The following is a 25,473-nucleotide window of genomic DNA, read 5'->3' on the forward strand; positions in this document are numbered from 1 at the left end:
CTTTCGAGACAAAATGGATGATACTGGAATCTTCAAGAATTTTGGTGATAGAGAGCAATAGGAACTGAGATATTCTTGATTGCTCGAGAGCCTTCTCTGTTGTTTCTCTGGAACTATAAAAGACTCTATGGACTTAGTGGAGGAAGTTCCATAATAATATTGTTACAAACCTGTAATGTTGCTTCCCAGCACGGTTAGTTCAATCACTGGAAAGACCGTTTTACGATCAGCTTTGTTGAATGCTGATCGGATGCCGCTTCAGTGATCTCAAAGCTTGGCGTCAAACTTGGAAACCATTTGGCGATTTTGGTGACAAAATAAACATTACTGGAAACTAAGAGAGTTTTAGCGATTCAGCAAATTGGAACCTAGATATGTCTGCTTGGTCCAGAAACTTCTCTGCCCGCCTTCCGGGAACTATAAAAGGCCGGCAGGCTCAAGCTGGTGTCAGTCGGAGTTCTCTATCGAGTCGTCGAGAGGATAGCGATATAAGACGGAATAGTTGAATCAAACCAACGAAGAACAGCGTTGTGTGGAGCTGAAGCGATTGCTGCACTGGGCTGTATACCGAGTCCTAGCGTTTATTGTGGAAGCAGCATCGTATCGTGTGTGAAGTAGCCAGTCGTGTAGTAGTGTATTGGCAGCTGGATACAACTAAAACGAGGAGAGAGTGGAGAATTGCAGACTTTTGGGGAGGCCGTAGGGTGAAGCTACGTAGATTCTCTCCTTCTGCTGAATTCTGCTTGGCCGCTTTGTGTGCTGTGTGTGTGATGTTGTGTGTGTTCTGTATTCGTCTCGGCTGTTATTTGTCCTCTTGGTATTAATGTCTTCGTGTACAATAAAAGTCTTCTCTAGTAAATGAGGCTTGCTGATTGTTTTCACATCATGCCCCCACTGCAAACGAAGCCGGCGACTTCAGAGACTTAGTGTAATTGAAGTTCCGTAACAATATTAAAAAATGAAATAATTTTACACTGAAAACTATTTTTGATAATCAAGCCACTTCTTTTCATTTATAGTACCCTCATCAAATAATTTTCCACTTATGTTCTATTCAACTATTTTTTTTTTTAATTTCTTGCTAGATTTTTTAACCTTAATTCAAAATTTAATATTCATTATTACGAAAAAATATTTTTCCTCCTAATTTATGTCAAAAACAAGCAAAATATTCATTTAATCATCAGAAATTAATTTTATTTTTGTTTCATACTGTAATGTAAAAAGACCTTTCCCTTTATTTTCTTAACAATAAAACGCTTCTGTAATCCAACACTTGTCTGAGCCTACATTTGAGGAGATCCTTCCAGAGACTACCAATGGCCAATCCATCAAATTTCTATGTCCTTCCAATATTTGTCACCGAAACAATATCGATTTTTGACCCACTCCCTTCGGGGGAGGAGAGAAGAAAAATACTGAAAATGGCAAGTCGTCAGGAAGTAAAATCAAAGACTGGATCATTCCTCATGGAACATTCTTTGCTACAAATTCAGCATTGGAATGATGTACATGTATATTATTACTAAATCATTTTATAGAATACATTCTCACCTTACTTTTTGAGGGATTTGATTGAATATTTTGATTTTGATTAAACACATTTGCGGAATTTGTTTCGATATTCGATATTTTATGACCTGTCGTAAATCATTTCATTCAAACATAATTTATTGGTTTTTTTTGTTTGTTTGTTTGTTTTTTTGTAAAGGAAAGAATTAATTTGTGAAAAATTTGACTTTATAGTAACAACGAACCAATCTTTACCCCTTTTGCTACCTCTTTTTTGTTGGCAAACAAACATGTTTTTAAATAAATTATGAGTAATTTTAAGTGGGAATATAAAGCATTCATTCGTTATAAACAAAAAGAGGGGGTCAATGAATTTATTTGTTATATTTTAATAAAATGTTTCAAATCGTAAAAAATTTCTGAATTGATTTCATTTCTTAATACTGTAATATCTTGGCCAAAACCTACCAAATACGATAGTAGAGTAAAAAAATCATTCTTATTTTTACAATCCTATATATTTACATGGAATAACTTATTAGCATCTACATTAATATCATTTGCAAAAATCAAATGACAAGTTCAGTCACAAAATAATTCCTCGATGAAATCGGAGAATAAGTCACCAAAAACCCAATAACAGGCTGTTATCTCTAAACGGCTACTCCAGGGCAGCTCCAAAAATCCACCGATTTTTATCGGGTGAATCCTAACACCGAAACCTGAGTCACACGGAGCTTCTCAAATAATCAGAAGCAACCTTTCACACTCCGAAGTCTCTCCGAACTCTCTTTCGAAGTATCTTCCTTTCCTCTGGAAAAAACGCACTTTATTTTCATCAGATATCCACCTCCGGTTTCTCATTGGTGAACTTGATTTGTGGTTGGTGATTGATGAACTGCTTAGAAACACCTCCTCAAGAGTCTAAACCTGACCGAGGTAGTGTCTGTTAAGTAACCATCTTTGTGGCTGACCATCTCTTCAGGACATGTCAATTACAGGCAAATCTGAGTTAACGCCTGCTGAAGTGCACTTAGGCTTGACATTTAAATATAATAGCTGGTGATTGTTCAGTTTTTGATGATTTGAGGATTCTCTTCATAAAGGAAAAAAAGTTTAGCGTCTGGATGTTTCGACGCTCTTCTCCCATGAAAACATGATGGATCTATTTGAAACGACGGGATACACATTTGTATTCCCATATCTGGATAGCAGCAAATGACCAAACACAGATGACTTCCAGTCCAGATATTTCCTTATATAAAATGCAAGAAGTTCCACAAATGTCAAAGGCTTTTTGAAAATGACTGAACGTTCAATTCTGTGATTTAAAAGTGACAACATTAAACGATGTAGTGATTACATTAAATAGACATTTTTGGACACATTCAAATGCCTCGGTAAGTACCAAAAGATTTTTATAATATAAAGTGAATATAAATACTAACTTTGATCACATTAAGCAAATTTTTTTGTATTATTTCTTTTGTTAAAAAAATATAATAAAAGGGTTTGTTTTTTAAAAGTTTTACTAAAAAATTAATATTTGAAAAACACTATACCGTGTGAGAAATCGTACTTTAATTGAAAAATATATAATTAATAATAGAAAATAAAACTTCATTTACTATAACTAATTTGGAATTCATAATTTTTATGAAATACTTTTTTGAAATAATTTCACACTGAAATAGCTTGGGGATCAACTGAACCAAAGAAATGCAGTCACATACTTTACATTCCTTGCGAACTGTGACTAAATACTTTCTCCTATAAAATAATTAAAAAGATACTTTAAAACAGGAGGGAGGGTCTTTAAGAAATATCAATGAAACATTTAAAATTCTCGAATAAAATTCGGAGAAGATACTTTCAATCTGTAACTTTTTAAAATGTATTAATATTAACCAAAATAAATTAACCATACAGTGACGAAATTGCATGTATATTTGTTTCATACTCTTTTCTGAAAATAATAAAAAAATAACCAAAATTTTAACATATTTTTCTTTATTATTGTAATTTATTAATGTATAAAAAATTAGTATTCTTTGAAAAATAACTTTAAGAGAGCATATTGATTTTTATTTTTATTTAACATTTAAAACTTTCTGGAATCATTGTTTCTCTAGATTCTCCAAATTATTGGGCGATTAAATTAATTTTCCTGGACTTTTTAGAAGAATGTGTGGCGCTAGCTTCATAAGCCAATTAATAGAGACTGTACAGGTGATTATTTTTGTCTAGTGGTTGTGTTAACCGACTGCGGAGCCTAGCGTCGCGTGTTCGATCCTGAGCAATTCAATCTGCCACAAATGTATTGCAGCTTTGTTTGCTACTTTTAAATTTTAATTGAAGAACTCTTTAAATCAGAAATCTTCCTTTTTTCATATGCTTTAAAATTGTAGAAAAAATCCTTTAATTCCACAAGATGACTTTTTTTCCATTTTATTAATTTAAATCTTACAGGTTTGTTTATTCCACTCACTTCAGTTTAAGAAGAAATTACTTACAAATGAGCTGTACCGCTCCAAAGCGAACCTATTCTATTTTTATAAGAAAATATTTCCCATTCATTGATTTAGCAATGATGAAGATTAATTTGAATGGAAACCTTAAATAATATCCCCATTTTTTTTTAAGTTTTTCAAATTTTATTTTGAGAGATTCACTGGACTTTTAAATCGCCATAAAAAGAAATTTTTTCAAATCCATTGACACACACACACACACGCACGCACGCACAAAAAAAAAAAAGATTATGAATAATAATTACATAAAAACCATTTCACAAAATTTCGGAATTCTTAATTTGAATAAGAAAGTGTCATTTGTTACAACGTTAATAAATGTTGTTGTTGTCGTCGTGTGACAAGTGCAATAAAAAGTATTAAAAAAAAGGGAGGGAGGGGGACAATTACATTGTTCCAAAAGCATACAGAACAGTCCTGGCCACATCTTCAGCTTTATCGGAATAAAGAATATCCCTGGTACAGTCAATGTCTATTTTGAAGAGGGCTGAAATAATAGAAAGGCAACTAAAAATATGCTCCGGATCCAGCTGAACGTCAGGACAGTGTCAGCATTCTTCATATAGTCTGGAACCGTCAGGCGTGATCTTCATGCCCCAGGTGACCTATGCCCTGTTCTGAGTCTTGCAATTTTGGTTGTAATGTCTCTTTTATAATTTAGATGCCATAGGGATTGCCCTTGCCACTAAGATGTTAAAATTCTACCTGTTGGTCCGCGGGAAGTATTTTACTTCCCACCTATCACTCAATGGAAGAACCAAAGGAGGTATTTCTCGATCCGCCCCCTTGGGACGCGCCCTCTAAGGGTTACAGGTTCCCTAGAGAGCATTAATAAATAAAAATTATGAATGCTACTGGATGGGGGCTGGGCTACAGTGGGGGGGGGGAATTTTCGGTCTCCCGAAAATTCCAGTCACCAGATGTAATCAAATTGTTATTTGTAGACAATCCTGTAAAAAGACCACTTATAATATTCCTTTTGATGAGTATAAAAACTTAACACAAAACATAAAAGTAATGATTTTTGCAACAATTTTTATATAACATTTTTATTTTGTACTTTCATAAAAATACATAATCAAAGAATAAAATGCAACATTGTTCTTTCAAATCCTATGCAAATTTTAACTCCTCCGCCATCCTATTTTTACGAATACAATTAATAAATTCTTTTAACAGTGGCATTGCTTGATTGCTGGTAGAGATGCATAATCCACGATTTTTTGAATAACAAATAATATTGCTATTGTTATTTTTAAATATGCGTTCCAAATATCTGTTATTTCAATCATATTATTAATTAAAAATTAACACTTAATATTAAATATAAAATTTATTAATTGTAATTAATACTTAATTTACTAATTTAATTAACATGTGATTGAATTAATTTATCTGTTTCAGCTTACTTTTTAAATTTTATTTTTTTTCTCAAAACTATTTATTTAATTTATTTATTTGAGTAAACCATTTTCTGGAAAATATGAGTTAAAAATATATGTCATTTCTTTAAAATGTTTACTTTAGTCCTATATTCTACCAATAGATGGCGCCAGCAGTAAACAGAGTACATGTAATCAAAGTCAATCATGTCACGAGCAATAAAAAATGATCTGTATGGAATAGTACATCATCAAATACGAATATTGGTCACTCCCGTAAAGTGGAGTGGTGACTTCGTACTTTCCAGTGAAGACTCGCTCTTTCCGGTGAAATCACCGCTGCGATAAATTTCAGTGATATGCAATTCAATGATACGATACGATAATTCCAATAACCGGTCTGTTCACTTTTCAATCCAATCACAGATTTCTTTCGAGAGCTTCCATTGGACAGATCGTATCGTCACCACTCCAGCAAATTTCAGTGATATCGTATCGATTGTTAGTTTCTATCGTGATCCAAAACTTGTAATCGAAATATCATCAGTAAGATCGTATGAAGGATTTGAATCCCACCCCTCTTTGAAAAGTATTGATCACTTGTATTTGTGACTTTTTGATATTGGTTACGTAATAATCGCTCTGAAAATATTCGTCATCCCTAATTGCTGGTGATCCTAGACAAATTGTTAGGATAAGAAACGTAAAAAATATTTACTCATCATTTGCTAATAATTACGAAGGATGATCCAAAAAAAAGTTTACAAGCAGCAGTGTTCGGAAAGAAGAAATTGTGAATTGGAATGTTGTTATCCAGAATGGGGACACATGGCGCTAGTTGTCTTAGACCGGTCGTTCAAACAGATAGTATTAGTACTGAGACCTGAAACAGCGACAGTAATGGCAACACGTCTAGAGAAGTGGTCTCGCACAGAGGTGCGAGCCGGATACGATTTCTATGGGCCAAAAATGTGTCTCCATCGGACATTCACAGACAATCGTTGAAGTGTACGGGGGCGAAGCAATGAATAGACAACAGGTGGAGAAATGGCGTCACTCTTTTCAAGAGGGCAGAGAAATTCCTGGAAATGTTTAGGTGAGAGGTCTGGAGCCAGCCCCCTACAGCCCCGATTTGGCTCTCAGTGATTATTTCCTTTTCTCGGCATTGAAGAGACACTTATCCGAAACAAAGGTGCCGAGTTCTGAAAGAGACACTTATCCGAAAGGTTCAAAAAGGTGCCGAGAACTGACGAGCCGTGGACTTGATTAGTATTACCAAGACGGGTTAAACAAATTGATCCAGTGGTGTGATAAATGCCACAACAGGTAAATGGGATCTATAGTTTTATTTTGTGCTCTTTGGTTCGGCATTATTTATCTGAATAAATTTATTTATTTATCCCCCTTCGAGAATATGTCAATAACTGTGTCTATGCAATTATAACACCTTTGAAAAGGGCCCTGAGGGAATTTGAAAATCTTGCCAGTCTTAAATTATGTACTATTTTCCAGGCATGATCAGATATACATTTTTATAAATATTTTAACATGACAACGTTTATACATAGGCAATCTATAAATTGTGGGCAGCAAAACTGATTCAAAATATTTTAAGCAGAGAATTTGACAGTATCTTCCAGTTGGCGCATAGTTACTTTTTGAGAAATGGATCCAAGAAAGGATCTTTCAAAATTTTAATTACATCTTTAATGAAATAAAATTAATAGAAATTTGATCATTTTTCTCAATACCTTAGGAGCATATTATTCCAAGAAACTATTCTATGCCACTTTAAATTTCAAAGATAAATTCACCATAACTTTTTAATATCATTACATAATTTAGTAAATAATAAAGAAAAATTTCATAATTTACAAATAAATTTTGCGTTTTCTTGGAATTAAAACTGCCTACCAAATTTCATTCCTCTTGCTCTTCTCCTTTTTTATAGTTATAATGTGTATAAATAGAGTTTCGAAAGTTTTTTCGGAGGGGCGGGGGACTTCATGAGGTATAAAATGAAAAGGTCCCTTGAATTCTTAGAATTCATAAAAATTTAATTCTCCCAAAGTCATTTTTTTTTTTGCAGTTCTAGTGGTTTTTCAAGCCTTTAATTGTCAAAAAATTATTTCCCTACCTACCACCCATTTCCATAAATCGCCTTTCAGTCAAAGCACTTTGAAATCCCTTAAGAAGAGCCCTACCGAAGAGCCATTTCATTATGACGACTCTATTAATTACATATAGGACGCTCTTTAGCCTGCAAAACTGCCAGCGTCTGACTCCTTATCTCCAAATCTCGTCGAAGACGGTCACGGTAAAGTATTGACAGTAAAGCTCTGTGAAGTCTGTCCTTACCGGGGATAAGCTCCTGCCGGGACTGCCCCCTCAACCCAACCATCGCAGCATCTGACACCACAAGGTAGACAAAGGTATTTGGTACCAAGCGCTCACCAACTAGCCATGCAATTCCCTCACATTGCGAGAGGACCATAAATGCTTTATGGGATTAATGTCAGGTGAATTTGTAGGCCAAGAAATGACTTGAAAATCACTGAAATGTTCTTCGAACCACTCCCTGACGATTCGACCGTTATGACATGGTGCATTATCCTGTTTGTAAACACCATCCCCCACCGGAAATATTATTGTCATGAATAGGTGAACCTGATATGCAACGATGTTCACGTAGCACACAGGGATTATTCTAAGGGGATTTTGGGTCCTAATGTGCTTCATGAAAACATTGACTATACCACAATACTCCTTCCACTGGCTTGTCACCGTCCAACTATGTATCCGGGAGCCAAGGTTTCCTTTGGACATCGGTGTATTGGCACATGTCCATAGATGTGATGGATCAGAAAACGTGACTCGTCAGACCATACAAACAGGGACATATATCAGTCTGCGGCTGCGTAGACCCATACGCAGCAATGTACACTGCACAGTGTGTTGAGAAACACCATATGGATTGTGGACGACATACCCCTGGTCAGTGACTTGTCATTTCATCATCCATAACCAATTTCGATACGGGCTCACAACAATTTCACATGAACAGCCCACTAAAAGCGACGTTTCTGATATTGATGTTCCCAATCCATCCAAACCATAACGATTTGACCTTTATCGAAATCTTATAAATCAGCTACTTTTCCCATTATTTCGCTAATCACGCTATGTTCGGAAAGAAAATGAATCGTCCCTTTATATACTCCAACATCAACCGCGCACACGCAGTGATTTTCTTCTTGGGTGAGCTCATTATTATAGATGGAGGATGGTCCTAATATAATGGCTCTTCGGTATAAATTCAAAGAGAAAATTCTTTAAATGCCAATGAAATCGACACCCTCCATGCAACCCTACACAAATCCTCGATTATTCATGGGAATTAGAATGATTCACTGAGAAAAATCTTCCTCAAATGCCACTTTATCTATTAAGGTCAACTGCCCCTTTTTTGCCAAGTGTTATTGCAACCTCTTCAACCCCCTCTTCCTTTTCACATTCCTATAAATTACGAGGTCCGTCCCAAAATAGCCTTAGTGTTGCTTTAAAACGGGACGTTAATATAACTAAACTAAACTTTCCCCTTCCTATGAACAAACTGCAGTATTGCGTGGTTGGAATCGAGAATAGCAGTGTCCACACAGTGATTCGCGAACGAGAATAGCTGTATCCACATAGTCATTCGTGAACGAACGACATTGCTTGTAGATGGGTAAGGGTTCATTTCATTCACTTACATGATCCGTTCGTGTCGTCCTTTCGTTAGCGAACGATAAGCTTATTCCTCCTATCTGACATTATGTATCCGCTCTCTATGAGCCTATCTGATTTCACCTATAATCTAAATTTTAACTTCAGTGGAGTTCATTACATTATGATAAAGGATTAACAAAATGCTAATATGTAAGCTTTAATTCTTTGAGTACACTTTAATGTCGATATTCCATATTTTTAAAATACATCATTAAAATATTTCTGCATTACTTATTGCATTCAGAGCAATAATGTGAACATTTCCTTCACTAGGAAAAATGATCGCGATAAACACAAATCGTACTTTTATTGTGCAAAACAGGCATGGTTTATTTTATGTATTTAACAATAGCACTTGTTCATTGTATAAATTGGGTTCAAAATGAAAACTGATTAGTAAATCTTTTCAGTTAAAATCGATTTGCAGTCATCTTAAAAAATGGGCAAATTTACCAAATTAGTATTTTTGCAATGTACCAATATATGGACTTTTTTTTTTATTTCTATATTTAAATGGAGACTTTTTTTTCATTTCATAATGTTTGTCATGCATTATTTTACATCAACTAAAATAAAATTTTTGTAATAAATAGTTATGATTTTTTTTTTACAAAAGCATACACTATGAAAAAATTAAATACATTTTTTTAAAAGGAACTTTATATTAACTTTATCGGATCTTAATTTTTCAAAGATATAAGATTTTTATCATATTTTAATAATGCACTTTTATTTATTAATTTGCACTTTTAATTATTGCATTGTTTAATAATTCAGGTGTTAGATATCATTCAAGTATCATAAAAACATTATCCTTTTGTTTTCTGATTTATACTTTAAGGAATATATTAAATAAAAAATAAAAATGTTCTTTTTTCCAGTGTTCTGATAGATAAAATCTTTTGTCAGAGAGGGAAAAATTGAAAGATAAAAAGTCAAATCAGAAAAATGAATAGTTAAAGGTAAATATTACTCTTTTTTATTACTGTTGGTTAATATGATTGATATAAAAGTTTCTTTCTCAAAGTTAGTTAGTTAAGTTCTTTCTCAAAGTTAAATTTATTTTGAAAATCAAATGTTTGTTCTGAAGGAATCTTTACTATAAAAATGCAATCATTTTTATTGGGGAGAATATTTGCCTTAAATTTTTAAAGTTTTTTGTTATGCATTAATTAATTAACTTTTTTTTTTTTTCATTTTATGTTTGTTTGCTGAATTTTTTTAATTTCATAATGTTTTTCTTGCATTAATATATTTTTTTTTTAATTTTAACCTTAAATATTTTTTTCACCCCTATATTTTGTGACAAATTACAATACCATGAATTATTTTACAAGCAAAATAAACCTGTAATTATTTTTTTTAAATCTTTTTTTTTTTATCTATTGTTGCTCTTTAATTTAGGAATTTGATATTTAAAATTCCTATTTATAATTTGCTGTTACTTTAATAGTCTATTGATATCTACTAAATAAATTATTTCAATTATATAATTTTTATAATATCACAATTTACTCTTATGTAAAAAGATTTCTTTCATTCATTTAATTTCAATGCTCTAGCTAATGAATGATATATCTCCTTTATTATTAAAGCTTTGAAAGATAGAATAATCTATTTGTTATAAATACAAACGTTAAAAAAATGGTTGAAAATTGAACCTCTGCCACTTTTTTTGGACACTTCCTTATTACAAATATCTTGGTTCCAAACAACCAAGATATATTGTTAGATGCTTGTAATATGTATAATGGAGCTTAGTGATCTGGGTGTAATATGCTGATGTATCTGATTGTGCAATTGGTGAGTATTCATGAGCCATAGATTATCCTTTCTAACTAAAAGTTAAACATGGTAATAAAAATAGAGAATGATACAAGTATGTTCCAACATTGGCAGAGAGTGGATTAAGTTAGGTTATAAAATCCATCCCAGGTATATTCACTATTTTGATAGATTTTATATGTCCCTGTATTAAATGTTGTTATCTTTGAAATTCATTATTAAACATGCTCATTGTTTGTATTGCATCTACAATTAGACTAAGTTTACAAATACTCCCTACAATGTGCTAGGATATACAGATAGATATTAGTTCTACTTAATATTTATGCTACTACAATTTTCAAAAAAGGATTATTTGGCTTTGGTTCTGCATACATTAGTTTAAGTAATTTATACTTTCTGAGGTCATGGCAAGTATGTTGGGCTACCTCACATTACCTATTTCTTAAATTTGATTAGAGCTATCATCTTTTATTCATTCCCCCATCGTAAAAAGTATTTGCAAATGTTCTGACTGCATAGTATCAAACAATCAAAAAATATTTTTTATATTTTAAGATAGTAATCAGAAAAAATATTTAACACTGAAATTGTCATAAGTTCTTGCTTAATTTCTTCATAAAACAAGAATCTAGATATTATAATTTTGTATATTCTGTTAATTAATAACTAACTATTTCATTAATAGAAGACATTATTTTTTTAATGCGAATTTTTTATTTCAGTACAATCTTAATCCAAAAAAATTTTAATGTTTACTAATATTGAGGAGAGGGGGATAGTTTTTAGTGGTGAAATATACATTTCTGATTTATGCATCAGAAGATTAAAATAAACTGGTGATATACTTTTATGCCAATTTGGTATGATTTTTTAATATTCTTAATTTTTTATATAGAGTTCAATTAAAATATGAGTCTTTTAATATATTATCCTAAAAGTAAACCAATACATAAGTTTTATTATTTCTGATATCTTGATATCTTGAAATGTAATTTATACCTTGCAATGTTGAAACAAAGTATAAATTAAACCTTTCTGACATTGTGTGGAAAAAAAAATTAATTGAAAAAGGAAACTTCACATGTCATATTTTATTAAAATGTGCAAATTATTTCTCTTTTGTGCATTAATAATAAATGGATACTTTTTCCATGAAATTCTTAAAGCTTATAAATTAAACAAAATTATATAATGTAAAAAGGATCATTTTTTAAATACAGAATAGGTAAAATTTTATAATCGGTTTTCTTACAAAAATGGATTTGCAGAAAAGGACTTAACATTGATTATAACAAAAAGATACTATGAGTGTTATTAATCCCTGTATAAATAAAGTTTCACTCTCATTTTTTTACCTTGTTTTTGGTTGTTCATGGGAAGAATATCTAATTGTCTTCCTTTTGCAGTTTCTAAGTGCTTGTGTGTCTTTTTGTAGATTAGCAAGCTTTTTTTTAAATTTTATATAGAGTGTCCATTCAAATCATTAGCTAATTTCTTATCTTTTAGAGACTTTATACTTTTTACTTGATCTACTAATACTTTAAACGATATTTAAAAAATGCTCTTTTTATAGCTATAATCAATAAATTAGGGATTCTACATCTTTATGAAGTACCCATTCATATTTCCCATATTTAGTAAAATAATCTTTGTACGTTAACATTTTAAACAAACATTTCCGATTTCCTGTGATTAAAATTGTCTGTGGTATGGAGTTTTAATTATCATTATTTTGGACTAATCACCAGTCAACTCAAATGAAATCCTTCCATGAAGCAGACATCGAAAGAGTCTAAAATGGTCTATAACAATTTGTTTGAGAAATTGGTCAGTTTTCATCATAGAGAAGTCTCATGTCTCTTTGTAAAATATTTAATTAATTAAACACATCTTATATTGTTAGGGAATTGTATAAAATTTTAGATTTTCTAATTTTTTCAGCAATATGTTTATTAGGAACTACATAAACTACATATGTTTATACGAACTACATAAAATGCAATTATTTATATCATTTACAGAATTCTTCCAAATGGATTTTTTTTTTTTTTTTTTTTTTTTTCAAATGGTTTAAAATTTAGGAACTTTTTTTTGGCAAGGGGGGGGGGGGTATTCAAAAATATCTTTATTTTGCTATTTCTTCTAAAAAAATGTAAATTTGTCATTTTTTTTAGTTTAATTTTTTTTTATATTTCATTTATAGTATAAATTATATGTGCATTTATCTTAATGAGGGTATTTATTTTAGTGAAAATTATTGGTTCGTGCTGGTTCAAACTATGAAATATCTGTGTTCAATGTGTGTGAAATATCTTTTTTTATATTTCATTTATAGTATAAATTATATGTGCATTTATCTTAATGAGGGTATTTATTTTAGTGAAAATTATTGGTTCGTGCTGGTTCAAACTATGAAATATCTGTTCTTGTTTATGGATATGTTTATGTTATGTTTTTATGAATATGTTATTTACTAAAATTTATATCTTCCTGTTCTTGAAATTTCATACTTTCCATAAATAAAAATGAATTATCATTATACTTTTATTTATGTATAAATATTTAAATTGGTTGAGATAAAATGAATCCCTTAATTTCAGAGCTTTATTGTGCAGCAGGTAGTTTCTGTTTTTATTTAAAAGATAACAGTTTAATAATTATGGTATTATTAATTTTTATTACAACCTTATAGATGTTTAATATGATATAATTTATTGATATCTTAATTAAAGGATAATATATATTATAATCTAAGGCATAAATGAATAGATAATCTAATTTATCTCTTATAAGGGTTATATGAATGCTTATCAAACCTTGTAAAGTATACCTTTGTCAATGCTGTGATTTAAAGAAGGATGGTAACTTGGCATACCTCAAAATATTGTATGACAGCAAATGGACTTCAATTATTTCAAAATTCATGTTACTGCTTTTATAGCTAGTGCTGATTAAGATATGGAGCATAAAAAGAATTGCATTTAAGATACGATACATAGGAAATAAAAAAAAGGAGCAAACTTTGACACTATGGTATTTAACATAGCAATAGAAGTTTTCCTTATTGTTTTTAACTGTGTTGCTGGTCATCTGACTGAGTGCAGTCCCATATGCCTTTGCTTATAATCTCAAAATCATTCCCAAGGTTTTTATTTATTAATTAGGGGGCTCTGCTCCCTACATATTAATACTTATCAACTTTTGGAGGAATCCACCACAATGCTCGCAAATTTTCAAAATAAACCTTGCTTGCTTCACATATTACAATGAGAAAACTACATCCTAGCACAGTTGTTGTAAAATACAATTATAGGTGAGCTGAATTCATTTGTGTATAATTCAAATCAGAACTGTTTAAAGTTTGTTCAGTTTGTTTAAAGATAACTCTAAAAACAAAATATTTAGATTTAACAATAAACTTGCTGTGGTGATATTTTAGCACAATTAGGGAAAAAATCCAATTCTCTTAATAATAAAAGTCCTAAATTGGTCTCATTTTGATGAGACATTTTTGTTTAATGAAGGCATTATATAGACAAATTCAACAGGCAAATGAAACTATCTGAAAAAATCACTAAAATGTAAGAGAAATGTGTAGAGCTGATTTTCAGATTAACACCATGCTTGAAGTTATGTAATTAATCAATACATTGATGTCACTTAGAATACTTGAAAATAACCATTAAACTGATAAGAAAAAGTAATACAGTCGTGGGTCAAAATATTAGCTCCGTAATGTGCTATCTCATATGTGTTATATGAATGTTTACTGTGCTTCTGTAAAAACACAACTGCAAACTTCTTTAGTCTGTGAGACCACTGTAACACTTTTGTGTGTGTGTATATATATATATACATATTGTTACGAAATTTCCGGGGTTCGTTTGGACAGTGGGAGTTATATGGTGTGGAGAACGCTCAGTCAGCAGTAGAAAATGAAACAACGACGTTTATTTACACGAAGACACACACAGGACAACACAAAGACGGCAACTATATACAGCACACAATTATCTTCAGCCGAGACGAGCAGACAACAGCACACAACAGACTCTAATGCAGACCGTAGTGCACAACTTAATTCAGCACTCACTTGACTCCGTCGCTGCTCTTCTAATCTCTGGAAGGCCAGTTCTTGCTGTCGATTCCGACTACTCTTCGACTCCACTGGTCCACGACTCAATTCACCGTCGGTTCACAACTACGACGACTCCACTGGTCCACGACCACTCTTCTCTGTCGCTTCCGACTGCTCAATTCACCACTGCCCGGCAGCTGCGGGTGCTTCCTTTTATAGGTCTCAGGAGGCGGGGCTAGAAGCCTCTCAACCAATCAGGAACGTTATAGGCGTATCTCCATTCCTACTGGACGGATCGGAAAAATTCTCGATGTTTCGGGTATAATCTATTTTGGCGCCAAAGTCGCGAAATTCGTCGCCAGGTCGCCAAGTTTGTCGCCAAGCTCTGGGACCTCCCATGGAATCCACTATGCTGGGAAGCCGCCTCGCAGATTCGTAACAATATATATATATATATATATATATATATATATATATATATATATATATATATATATATATATATATATATATATATATATATATTCAGAAATTTTCTCCCGAAGTCGTATTATGAACCATTGCAATAGGTAGTTTTCCTATAAGGAATGCACTTAAAAGCATGTCAGAATGGAACAAAAAAAGTTTTATTTTTAGATTTCCTCTTATTCCTGTTAGTTAGAAACCAATTTTTTGGCATCCCTCAGGCAATATTATACCTTTTAAAACTAGGCTGATTATTTATTGCTTTCAATAATATTTTATTTTAAATTTGAAAGAAGCTGTCATTTTTCTCATCATTTTAAAATTTTAATAAATTGCTTAATTAACTAGATTTTCCAACCTAAAACAAATTCCATAAAAAAAATGTCAAAGGAAAAAAAGTGCTTCTTAGGAAACTATATATATATTATATATAGTTATAGAAATATATAGTTATAGTTATAGAAACTATATATATATATATATATATATATATATATATATATATATATATATATATATATATATATATCATTCTTATTACTTATCTTATCATTCTTATTACTTATTGTCGAGTGGCAGCATTCAAATATAAACAAACCGTTATACAAACTTTTCCGAGTGCTTCATGGAACGTTTTTATAGCTTCACTTTATCCAACACTTCTCTGGAGTAATTAATGGAGCTGAAAAGTATTATTAGAAATTTTCGGATGTGGAATTGCTGCATCAATGAAAACTACATTTAGTGCGAGAAAAGAAAATGTAAACAATATCAGTATTATAGAAAGACACTTTAAACAAAGTGTAATCAAGTGCGAATATGGATCGGGAAATGTATTTCTTCTGTGACTTATCTTTGAAAATTAATATTCATATTTTCTAGAACTATTATCTCACAAAAATAGATTTCGCATTTTCTTAAAATTCAGTATATGTAATCTTTTTACTGATATCAGTTTCATTTTCAAACAATCTTGTTTCTTAATTTTTAATTTTTTTTTTTTATTTACTTTGATTTTCATTCTGAAACAGTGTTATAATGAAATTCAAACTCATTCATCAAAACACTCAATTGTATACTTTTGCTTGTGTTAATTTAAATTAATAATTTACAGTTTTAATTAATATGTTAGTTACTAGATATAAGCATTTGAACTTCAGAATATTTTAACTATCTACATTCTTTTGTATTAAGTATTACGTGACTCACAGCCGTCATAGCAAAATCTGAGAACTGACTCATTTGCCTAGAATTTCTAGAAGAACAAGAATTATAGTACTGAAGAATTTCAAAATATAGTTGAGGTACCATATCCTCCTAAACTTTAATTTTTGTTCTTGTAGGTTTCTGCTGGTGCTTTCTGGTAACAGTTCATCATTTGGATTCTTTCTTGTATTGTTTTTTATTGTTCGTATGTGTATGCCATCTAGATGTTCAAATAAATATTTTATGTTTATGAAAAAAAAAAAGAAAAAAAACTATTTCCCTAACATTTCTTTGTATTTAAACGATCGCTAAAGTTGGAGCCATCTGCCTGTGTATTCAATAGCTTAACACCTGCCTTTTGCTATTTTCTTTCCATTATTAAAATGAGAAGCATTTGTTTATGTATTTAATAAATTTTCAACCGCTTTCTTGAATTTCCGAGGCAAACACGGTTCCATGGATTAGAATAAATAATTTCTGCCTCTTAAAACCAAAATTCAAGAACTTTTAATGATTTAAAGATGGCAATAATAATTTATGTTTCACCATTAAATTTTATGTATAAACTCTCGTTATAATTCAAGTAATAGATGAATGCACATTTATTTTTGTATAAAAAAAGAATAGCATATATTAAGAATATTTGTAAATTGTTAATATAATTTAAATAATTTTATTTAAAACAATTTTAAAAAGTATGTCGAGCTCCGATCTTGCGAATACGAAGTCAGTACTTTGACAATTCCTACTGCTCAACTACGCAACAATTTATTAATATACAAACAGGGTCCGAGTTAGCCTAATTGGGGCCCGGAGACTAATTGGGTCTTCTTTGGTGTACCCCCTCTACGAAAATTTAGCTGAATTCCGCCCTAGAAAGCCATGGAAAGCTCCAATTATACGAAATATAATTTTTTTGTTTTCATACGATAGATAAATAAAGAAGCTAACATAAAAATGATGGATTTTATACTGTACTGATATTTTGTTCAAAAAAAATTCATTAAAGAATTAAGCGCAAATTAAACTTTCTATTCAATTTGGGGGGGGGGGCTCTAATGTGGGGGCCCGGGGCAACTTCCCCGTATGCCCCTGCTTTAGTCAGGCTCTGTATACAAACCAAGTCAAAAATTTGAATTTTTTCTATGAATTTGGGAATTTTCTTAGGATTGGCTAGTTATTGGCTTTAATATTTTTATGAATGAATACACTTTAAGTACACTATTATTATATTAAACCTCATCCTGAATTCAAAGTCCAACTGATGTCCTTCCCTTGTAACTGCTACAGACGTTTGTCAATTTTTGGATTAATTTAACAGTGACTCAGAGTGTAATATAGCATTAAATAAATGTTATTTATTTCAATGCTTCACTCTACGAACATTAAATAAATAATGTTTATTGCACTTTTACATTCTTATAAAATTTTCTGTTATTTATATTTCAGAGTTGCGTGGTGAGAAACATTCATGATAGCGCAAGTTTGAAGTCTACCCTGATAACAAGATAAACTACTGGGTCACCGCATCATTTCAACAGAAAAAAAAAAAATGTTTTATTCCATGGCATGCATCTTCGATGAAACCCATCAGTAAGAAATAGAAAAAAGAATCAATTAGACGTTTTCAAAATGTGTCATATAAGTTCATTTTCTTTATTATTGCTTTCTATGTATTAATTAACATTTCTCTTTGTGTGAACAAGGTGAAAAATTTTTTACTTATGACTTAATGTCGTTAAATATATTCCTACGTCATACGTAATGTGTTTTTCTATTATAACTCCACAAAAAGAATAAGTTTTGCATCTGCTTTATAAATTTGTCATCTATGCTCTATTATACTTTATCTGCAAGGCAACTAACCTATTTCTGACTTATGTAGTAGAATCATTTTAGAGCGAATTGCTTTAAAAAGGTATTTTTACCTTTACATAGTGGAAAAACCATATGCATGTGATTTATGCAGTCGGGAATTTTCTGAACGGCCAAATTTAATAAAGCATTTATTGATGGCCTCAAAAGAGAAACCGTTTACATGTGATATGTGTAATAAAGCTTTTACACAGAAGAGAAATTTAACTATACATTTACTGACACATGCGAAAGAGAAACCGTTTACATGCGATGTCTGCAATAAAACATTTTCTGTCAGGTGGAATTTAAAGAGACATTCTCAGTTGCATATGAATGAGATATCATTTACATGTGACATATGTAATAAATCATTTTGTCAAAAGTCAAATTTAATTAGACATTTACGGACGCATACGAAAGAGAAACCGTTTACATGTAACGTGTGTAATAAAGCATTTGCTGAAAAGTCATCTCTAACAAAACATTTATCGGTGCACACAAAAGTGAAACCATTTACATGCGAGGTGTGTAATAAAGCATTTTCCGAGAATTATAAGTTAAAGAGGCATTTGCCGTCGCATACGAAGGAGAAACCATTTGCATGTGAGGTGTGTAATAAAGGATTCTCTGATAAATCGAATTTAAGAACACATTTATTGACGCATACGAAAGAGAAGAAGTTTGCATGTGATATTTGTCATAGAGCTTTTTCTCGGATGGATGAATTAAAGGCACATTTGCGTACACATACGAAAGAGAAACCATTTGCATGTGACATATGTAGTAGAGCATTCGGTCACAGGTGGAGTTTACAAATTCATTTATGGACACATATGAAAGAAAAACCGTTTACATGCGATGTATGTAATAAAGCTTTTTCTGCCAGTCCGAGTTTAAAGAGACATCTTTGGTCACATACGAAGGAGAAACCATTGGTCTGTGACGTGTGTAATAAATCATTCTTTGATAGAGCGAAATTAAAAATACATTTAAGGACTCATACGAAAGAAAAACCGTTTGTATGTGATATTTGTGGTAAAGCTTTTTCTGACAATTCGAATTTAAAGAGACATTTTCAGACACATACGGAAGAGAAACTATTTACATGAGATGTATGCATTTTCTGTCATTTTGAAGTCAAGGACATGATTATGGATGCGTACAAAAGATAAATCATTTGCATATGACATCTGCAAACTAGCTTTTACACGATTGGTTTTAAAACTCTTTTCTGTATGCTTACGAAACGAGAAACTGTATGCAAGTGGCACCTGTAATAAATTAATTTCTCATCGATTTTAAAACTTATTTATAGAAACATACGAAAGATAACTCATTGGCATTGGTTATGAAAATTTTTTTTCATTCAGTATTTTGGAAAACATATCCCATGGAGAACAAGTAAAAATTGGCAGAACATTTTGTCGCCAGAATTGTTTTATTTTTTCTACTGATCCATTCTGAAAGTAAACAGTTTTATCTATAACAATTGTAGTTTGAAATAAATCATTTGCATCCAATACGAGATTATATTTAAATTGAAATTATTTTTTGTTTCATTAGTTAAGTTTTGTTTTTATAAAGTTATTTATAGAGTTATTTTTGTTTTATTAATGAGTTTTATAAAGTTATTTTTGTTATATTATCTCTGTTTGTGATTTTGACGATGAAACTACTTAAGTCCCATGACTACTTCCATCATTCATCGAACATTATTAATATGCAGACGGTGATTCATTTCACTTCAGTAATATAACATATCTTCTGATCCCTTTTTCAGAAATGTGCCCTATGTAGTTTCATGTTAGAATTGTTTCTGTAAAATGTGTTCTGCCCTGCTTTGTGCCTATAAAATGTTTTATGAATTTCACAAAATGAGATCGAAAATACAAACAGTTACTAAAAATGTATATATATAATATTATATATATTGTTTAGAAAAGGCATATTGTGTTAATATTTTGAATTATTTTTTAGGATGCATCAAAATTTGTATTACTATCTGTTATTGTAATTATGCTGGTTAATATTAAAAATGTTTTACATATACGCACTGAAGTATGTGTAATGAATCAATAAACGTTTCCTTTTTATTGCATAAATTTGTAAATAACGGAATTTTGATATACCTGCTGTATGTCTAAGTGGGGTTTTTTTTCTATGACTTTTATCCTTTTTAATATAAATTAAATCTTTTGAAAGTTAAGATTGGCATGATTTTATGTATATAAACAGATAATAGATTCTGTCTTTTAAATGTTTCTTTTTTAGTAAGATATATAATGTAAGGCTGTGTTTTTTGTATAGCTGCTTTTGAATTATATCGATTGTTCAAAAAATTCCTTTAAGAACTAGCAGGATAGTTCAGACATAAAAGAAAGGAATAATTTGTGCAGTAAAACAATTTTTCCGAAATACAAGGGGGGAGGAGGATGTTATAGAGAATTTTCTGCCAAGGAATCAAGTGAAAGAACGGAATATAAGATATAAAATTTACATCACACATTCAGTAGAATACAGATGTATAATAACACAACAACCTGGTTGCTTGAATTGCAAAGGATATTCAAAACCTTTTCAAACAGATAGTCTTAAGAACAGGGCTAAACTTAGAAGGGACATACGGGGAACATTTTTCCTGGCGTTTTAGTTTATAAAAATCTAAGGATTTAGAATTTAGAAAAAAAATCATATGCGTTTTTTTTTTTTTTTTTTTTTTTTTTTTTTACTTCTAGAAAGCTGAAATAGGTTTCTTTAAAGAGACATGAATAGTTAATAACACATTACTGAATTTATTTACGAAATACTTATTTTGTGCGATTTTGAAAAATGGCTTCATAACAATGTTGTGGAAAAGTAATTTTCATGATCATTTGATAATTAAAATTGCACTTCAATAATAATTTAAGCACTTTACAGAAATAAAATTTGTAGACTATTGACTTATTCAAAACCATTAAAATCTCTCTTTTTTTATATTCAAGAGCGTTTTCGTGATTTATAAGCAGGTTCGTGTAGATGAACTTCTATTCCAAACGGTGTAAAAGAACATTAATAACAAAATATTGTTATGAATCTGTAATGTTGCTTCCCAACACGGTTAGTTCCATCGTAGGAAAGACCACTTTACTATCAACTCTGTTGGATTCGGATTGGATGCCGGATCAATGACCCTCGGCCTGGCGACAAAATAGATTATACTAAAATTTTAAAGAATTTTGGCGATAGGATCTATTGGAGCCGAGTTATGCTTGATTGTTCGAGATTCTTCTCTCGCCTGCTCCAGAAACTATAAAAGGCCGACAGTACAACCCGAAGACATGCGTAAAGAAGCGTATAGTGAGCCAACGGCGAATTAGTTGGATCAGTCCAGCGAAGCATAAGTGCTGAGTGGACCTTAAACAATCGAGTTACAGTGATTTCAGTTTATTATCGAATCTTGGAGTTTATTATCGAGGCAGCATCGTGTGTGGAGTAGCCAGTCGTATAGTAATGAGTCGGCAGTTGGATACATCTAAATCGAGAAGACAATAGCAGGCGTTTGGTGAGACCGTAGCTACGTAGATTCAGTCTCCCTGCTGAATTCTGTCTGGCCGCATTGTGCGCTGAAGTGTTTCTTACTACCGATTACTACTTCTGGGCTGCTGTTTGTTGTAAATGTGCTCTTGTGTACGTCTCGGCTGTGTTTTGTCGTCTGTGTCTTCGTGTTAATAAACGTTATTTATTATTGAGACCTGTTGACTACGCAAAACACCCATAGGCGAATCTGTTGACTTTACGGACTTAGTGGTGTAATTTCCGTAAGATTATACATATAAATTGCCTTTGGTACTTTTAGGTCATTTTAATTTATTTTTGAGCATTTATAAGCTCTCAAATATATATTTATATTTAACGAGCATTTTCTTTTTTTCTCATTAAATATCGAATTTTTTTAGTTGCACTTATTGCATTATTTTGTATGATGATGGGAAAAAATTGAATCTATAATATTAACAGCTTCAGAACAGAAAATCAGATAAGAAAAGTTGATATAACGATTCAGGAAGATGAATGAGGCGAACTTGTCAGAGACCATTAAAATCTTGATATTTTAAAACGGAAGGATAGTAAATTAATCATTTTCCTTCATATGTTGGGAGCGAGTTTGTTTCTAACTGCAACAGGTGGTCAAAAGTAAATATATGCACGCCACAACCATCAATTGTGTTTTCGTACTATGAATGTGTTATAGATTTATGTTACTGATTTTTCGCATGTTACATGTGTTCTGTTAAACCAAAAAATGCTTCTGCGAGTATTTAACCATTTTATAGATCTTACTAAATCAAACTGCTAAAATTAATATTTTAGATTTTTAAAAAAATTGAGAAATATATTTCAATTATGGTGAATTACTTAATAAACTAAAATTAAGTTGTAATTTTAGATATTATGTTGAACAATTTAGATATATAAAACAAATCCACAAGTAAATTAACGAATTCCAGAAGTAAGAACGAATTAATTTTACATAATTCATCAATAAAGGCATAAAAATATATAATTATGATTTTGTTCAATTTAATCCTCGTTAATAAAAATATTAAATCAAGTAATTTTCTTTAATTAGTTTATATTAAATTTAGCTACAGCAAACGAAGTCAATTTAAGAGTTTTGGATAATCATAGAAAATATTAATTACAAAGGAGTAATATAAATTGTAAACAATATTTTTGTACCAATAAAATGCATTTCGGTTCTATACCGTATTTCTGTCAACTTATTGAACATTTAATATCCAAACACATCAAAAGGGGGGGGGGTTCGCGGAGGGGGATTGGATAAGCGTTAGAATGCGCAAAGATTCTGTTCAATTCAAAACATGCGTTGGTAAAAAAATAGAAAATAAATCAAATAAAACCTGAAATGTGTGAAAATAGAAAGCTTTGGTTAATTGAAGAAATGAAAAAAAAATACATACTGTTAGTTCTTCCTTTTATATTACGATTAATGTATTTAAAAAGGCGGATAGTTAATTTTGATCATTTAAATATTTTTTTAATTTGAAAATATGATGAAATGATTTTTATTAGAAAAAAGAGTAGTATATTTTACAACTTAATTAGCTTCAAAATGATGTAATTAACTTTTTAAAAAGCTAAATTTTAAAGTATAGAAAAAATAACATTAAAATGTGCATTGTCGGTTCAGTTAAAAAAGCTGAATTCCCAAATTTCGCGAAAAAAATTTTAAAGACTAATTTTAATAAAGTATTTTTTTTTATTCTAAAGTCAGCATGACACATAATGTATGAACTTAAGACTTTGTGGACATTTCTTTCCCCACGTATGATACATAACCATGTTGTTCCATCTGATCAAATATATTTTTAATCTTGCTTCGCTTTTTGAAGCATTCAAAAAATCGTTCTAATTCAAATGAATGTTTGTTTTTTTTCTTTTTACTTTACGGTTATAAATCTGTAATGTTATTTCCCAGCACAGTTAATTTCATCGTAGGAAAGACCGTTTTGCGATCAGCTCTATTGAATGCTAATCGAATGCCTGATCAATGAATACTGGCTTGGAGAGAAATTTAAAGATACTAGTATCTTTAAGAATTTTGCCGATAGGACCGTTAGAAGCCGAATTATGCTTCATTGTTCGAGAAACTTCTCTGCCCTTCGCCGGAATTATTAAAGGCCGGCAGCCCATAGTTGGTCAACGGCGAATTAGTTGGATTTGTGCACCGAAGCACAAGCGTTGAGTGGAGCTCAACAGTTAGCGAATTGAGAATTGGTACCGTGTGCCGAGTTTTGGAGACAAGTATTGAAGCTGCATCGAGTTGTGTATGGAGTAGCCAGTCGTGTAGTAGTGAATCGGCAGTTGGTACAACTAAAGCGAGGAGGCAGTGGAGAATAGCAGGAGTGTGGAAAGACCATAGAGAATAGCTGTATACATTCCCTCCTCCTGCTGAGTTCCATCTTGTATGCTGTGCTTATTATTTACTACCGATTAATATTTGTGGGCTTCTGTTTGTTCTAATTGTGTTGCTTGTGTGCATCTCGACTGTGTTTTGTTGTCTGTGTCTTCGTGTTAAAAACGTCGTTATATATTATTGAGGCCTGTTGCTGTTAGGGATGATGAATATTTTAAGAGCTGTTATTACGTATCCAATATCAAAAAGTTACAAATACAAGTGATCAATACTTTTCAAAGAGGGGTGTTATTCAAATCCTTCATACGATCTTACTGGTGATATTTCGATTACAGGTTTTGGATCACGATAGAAAGTAACAATCGATACGATATCACTGAAATTTGCCGGAGCGGTGACTTCACTGGAAAGTAACAATCGATACGATCTGTCCAATGGAAGCTCTCGAAAGAAATCTGTGATTGGATTGAAAAGTGAACGGACCGGTTATTGGAATTATCGTATCGTATCTTTGAATTGCATATCACTGAAATTTATCGGAGCGGTGACTTCATCGGAAAATACGAGGCTTCACTGGAAAGTGCGAAGTCACCGCTCCACTTTACGGGAGTGACCGATATTCGTATTTGATGATGCACTATTCCGTACAGATCATTTTTAATTGCTCGTGACATGATTGACTTTAATTACATGTATTCTGTTTACTGCTGGCGCCATCTATTGGTAGAATATAGAACTAAAGTAAACATTTTAAAGAAATGACATATATTTTTAACTCACCTTTTCCAGAAAATGGTTCACTCTAATAAATAAATTAAATAAATAGTTTTGAGAAAAAAAATAAAATTTAAGAAGTAAGCTGAAACAGATAAATTAATTCAATCACACGTTACTTAAATTAGTAAATTAAGTATTAATTACAATTAATAAATTTTATATTTAATATTAAGTAATAATTTTTAATTA

At 31.3% G+C, this 25,473-nt stretch overlaps 1 protein-coding gene across 1 annotated transcript; it reads left to right on the forward strand.

Moving 5' to 3' along the window:
* Positions 1-9,236: 9,236 nt before the first annotated feature.
* Positions 9,237-20,542, forward strand: LOC129987429 (gastrula zinc finger protein XlCGF8.2DB-like). The gene is made up of 3 exons (XM_056095413.1): positions 9,237-9,343; positions 10,075-10,155; positions 18,180-20,542. Exon 3 carries the CDS (start codon positions 18,743-18,745, stop codon positions 19,694-19,696), a length of 954 nt encoding a protein of 317 aa, XP_055951388.1. The 5' UTR covers positions 9,237-9,343; positions 10,075-10,155; positions 18,180-18,742; the 3' UTR covers positions 19,697-20,542.
* The last annotated feature ends 4,931 nt before the right edge of the window (positions 20,543-25,473 follow it).

Source organism: Argiope bruennichi, chromosome 10 (assembly GCF_947563725.1).
Source record: "Argiope bruennichi chromosome 10, qqArgBrue1.1, whole genome shotgun sequence".
NCBI lineage: Eukaryota > Metazoa > Arthropoda > Arachnida > Araneae > Araneidae > Argiope > Argiope bruennichi.

What these genes read in the sequence shown, in the direction of transcription:
- LOC129987429 (XM_056095413.1), top strand. Translation starts at nt 18,743, where the DNA reads ATGGCCTCAAAAGAGAAACCGTTTACATGTGATATGTGTAATAAAGCT.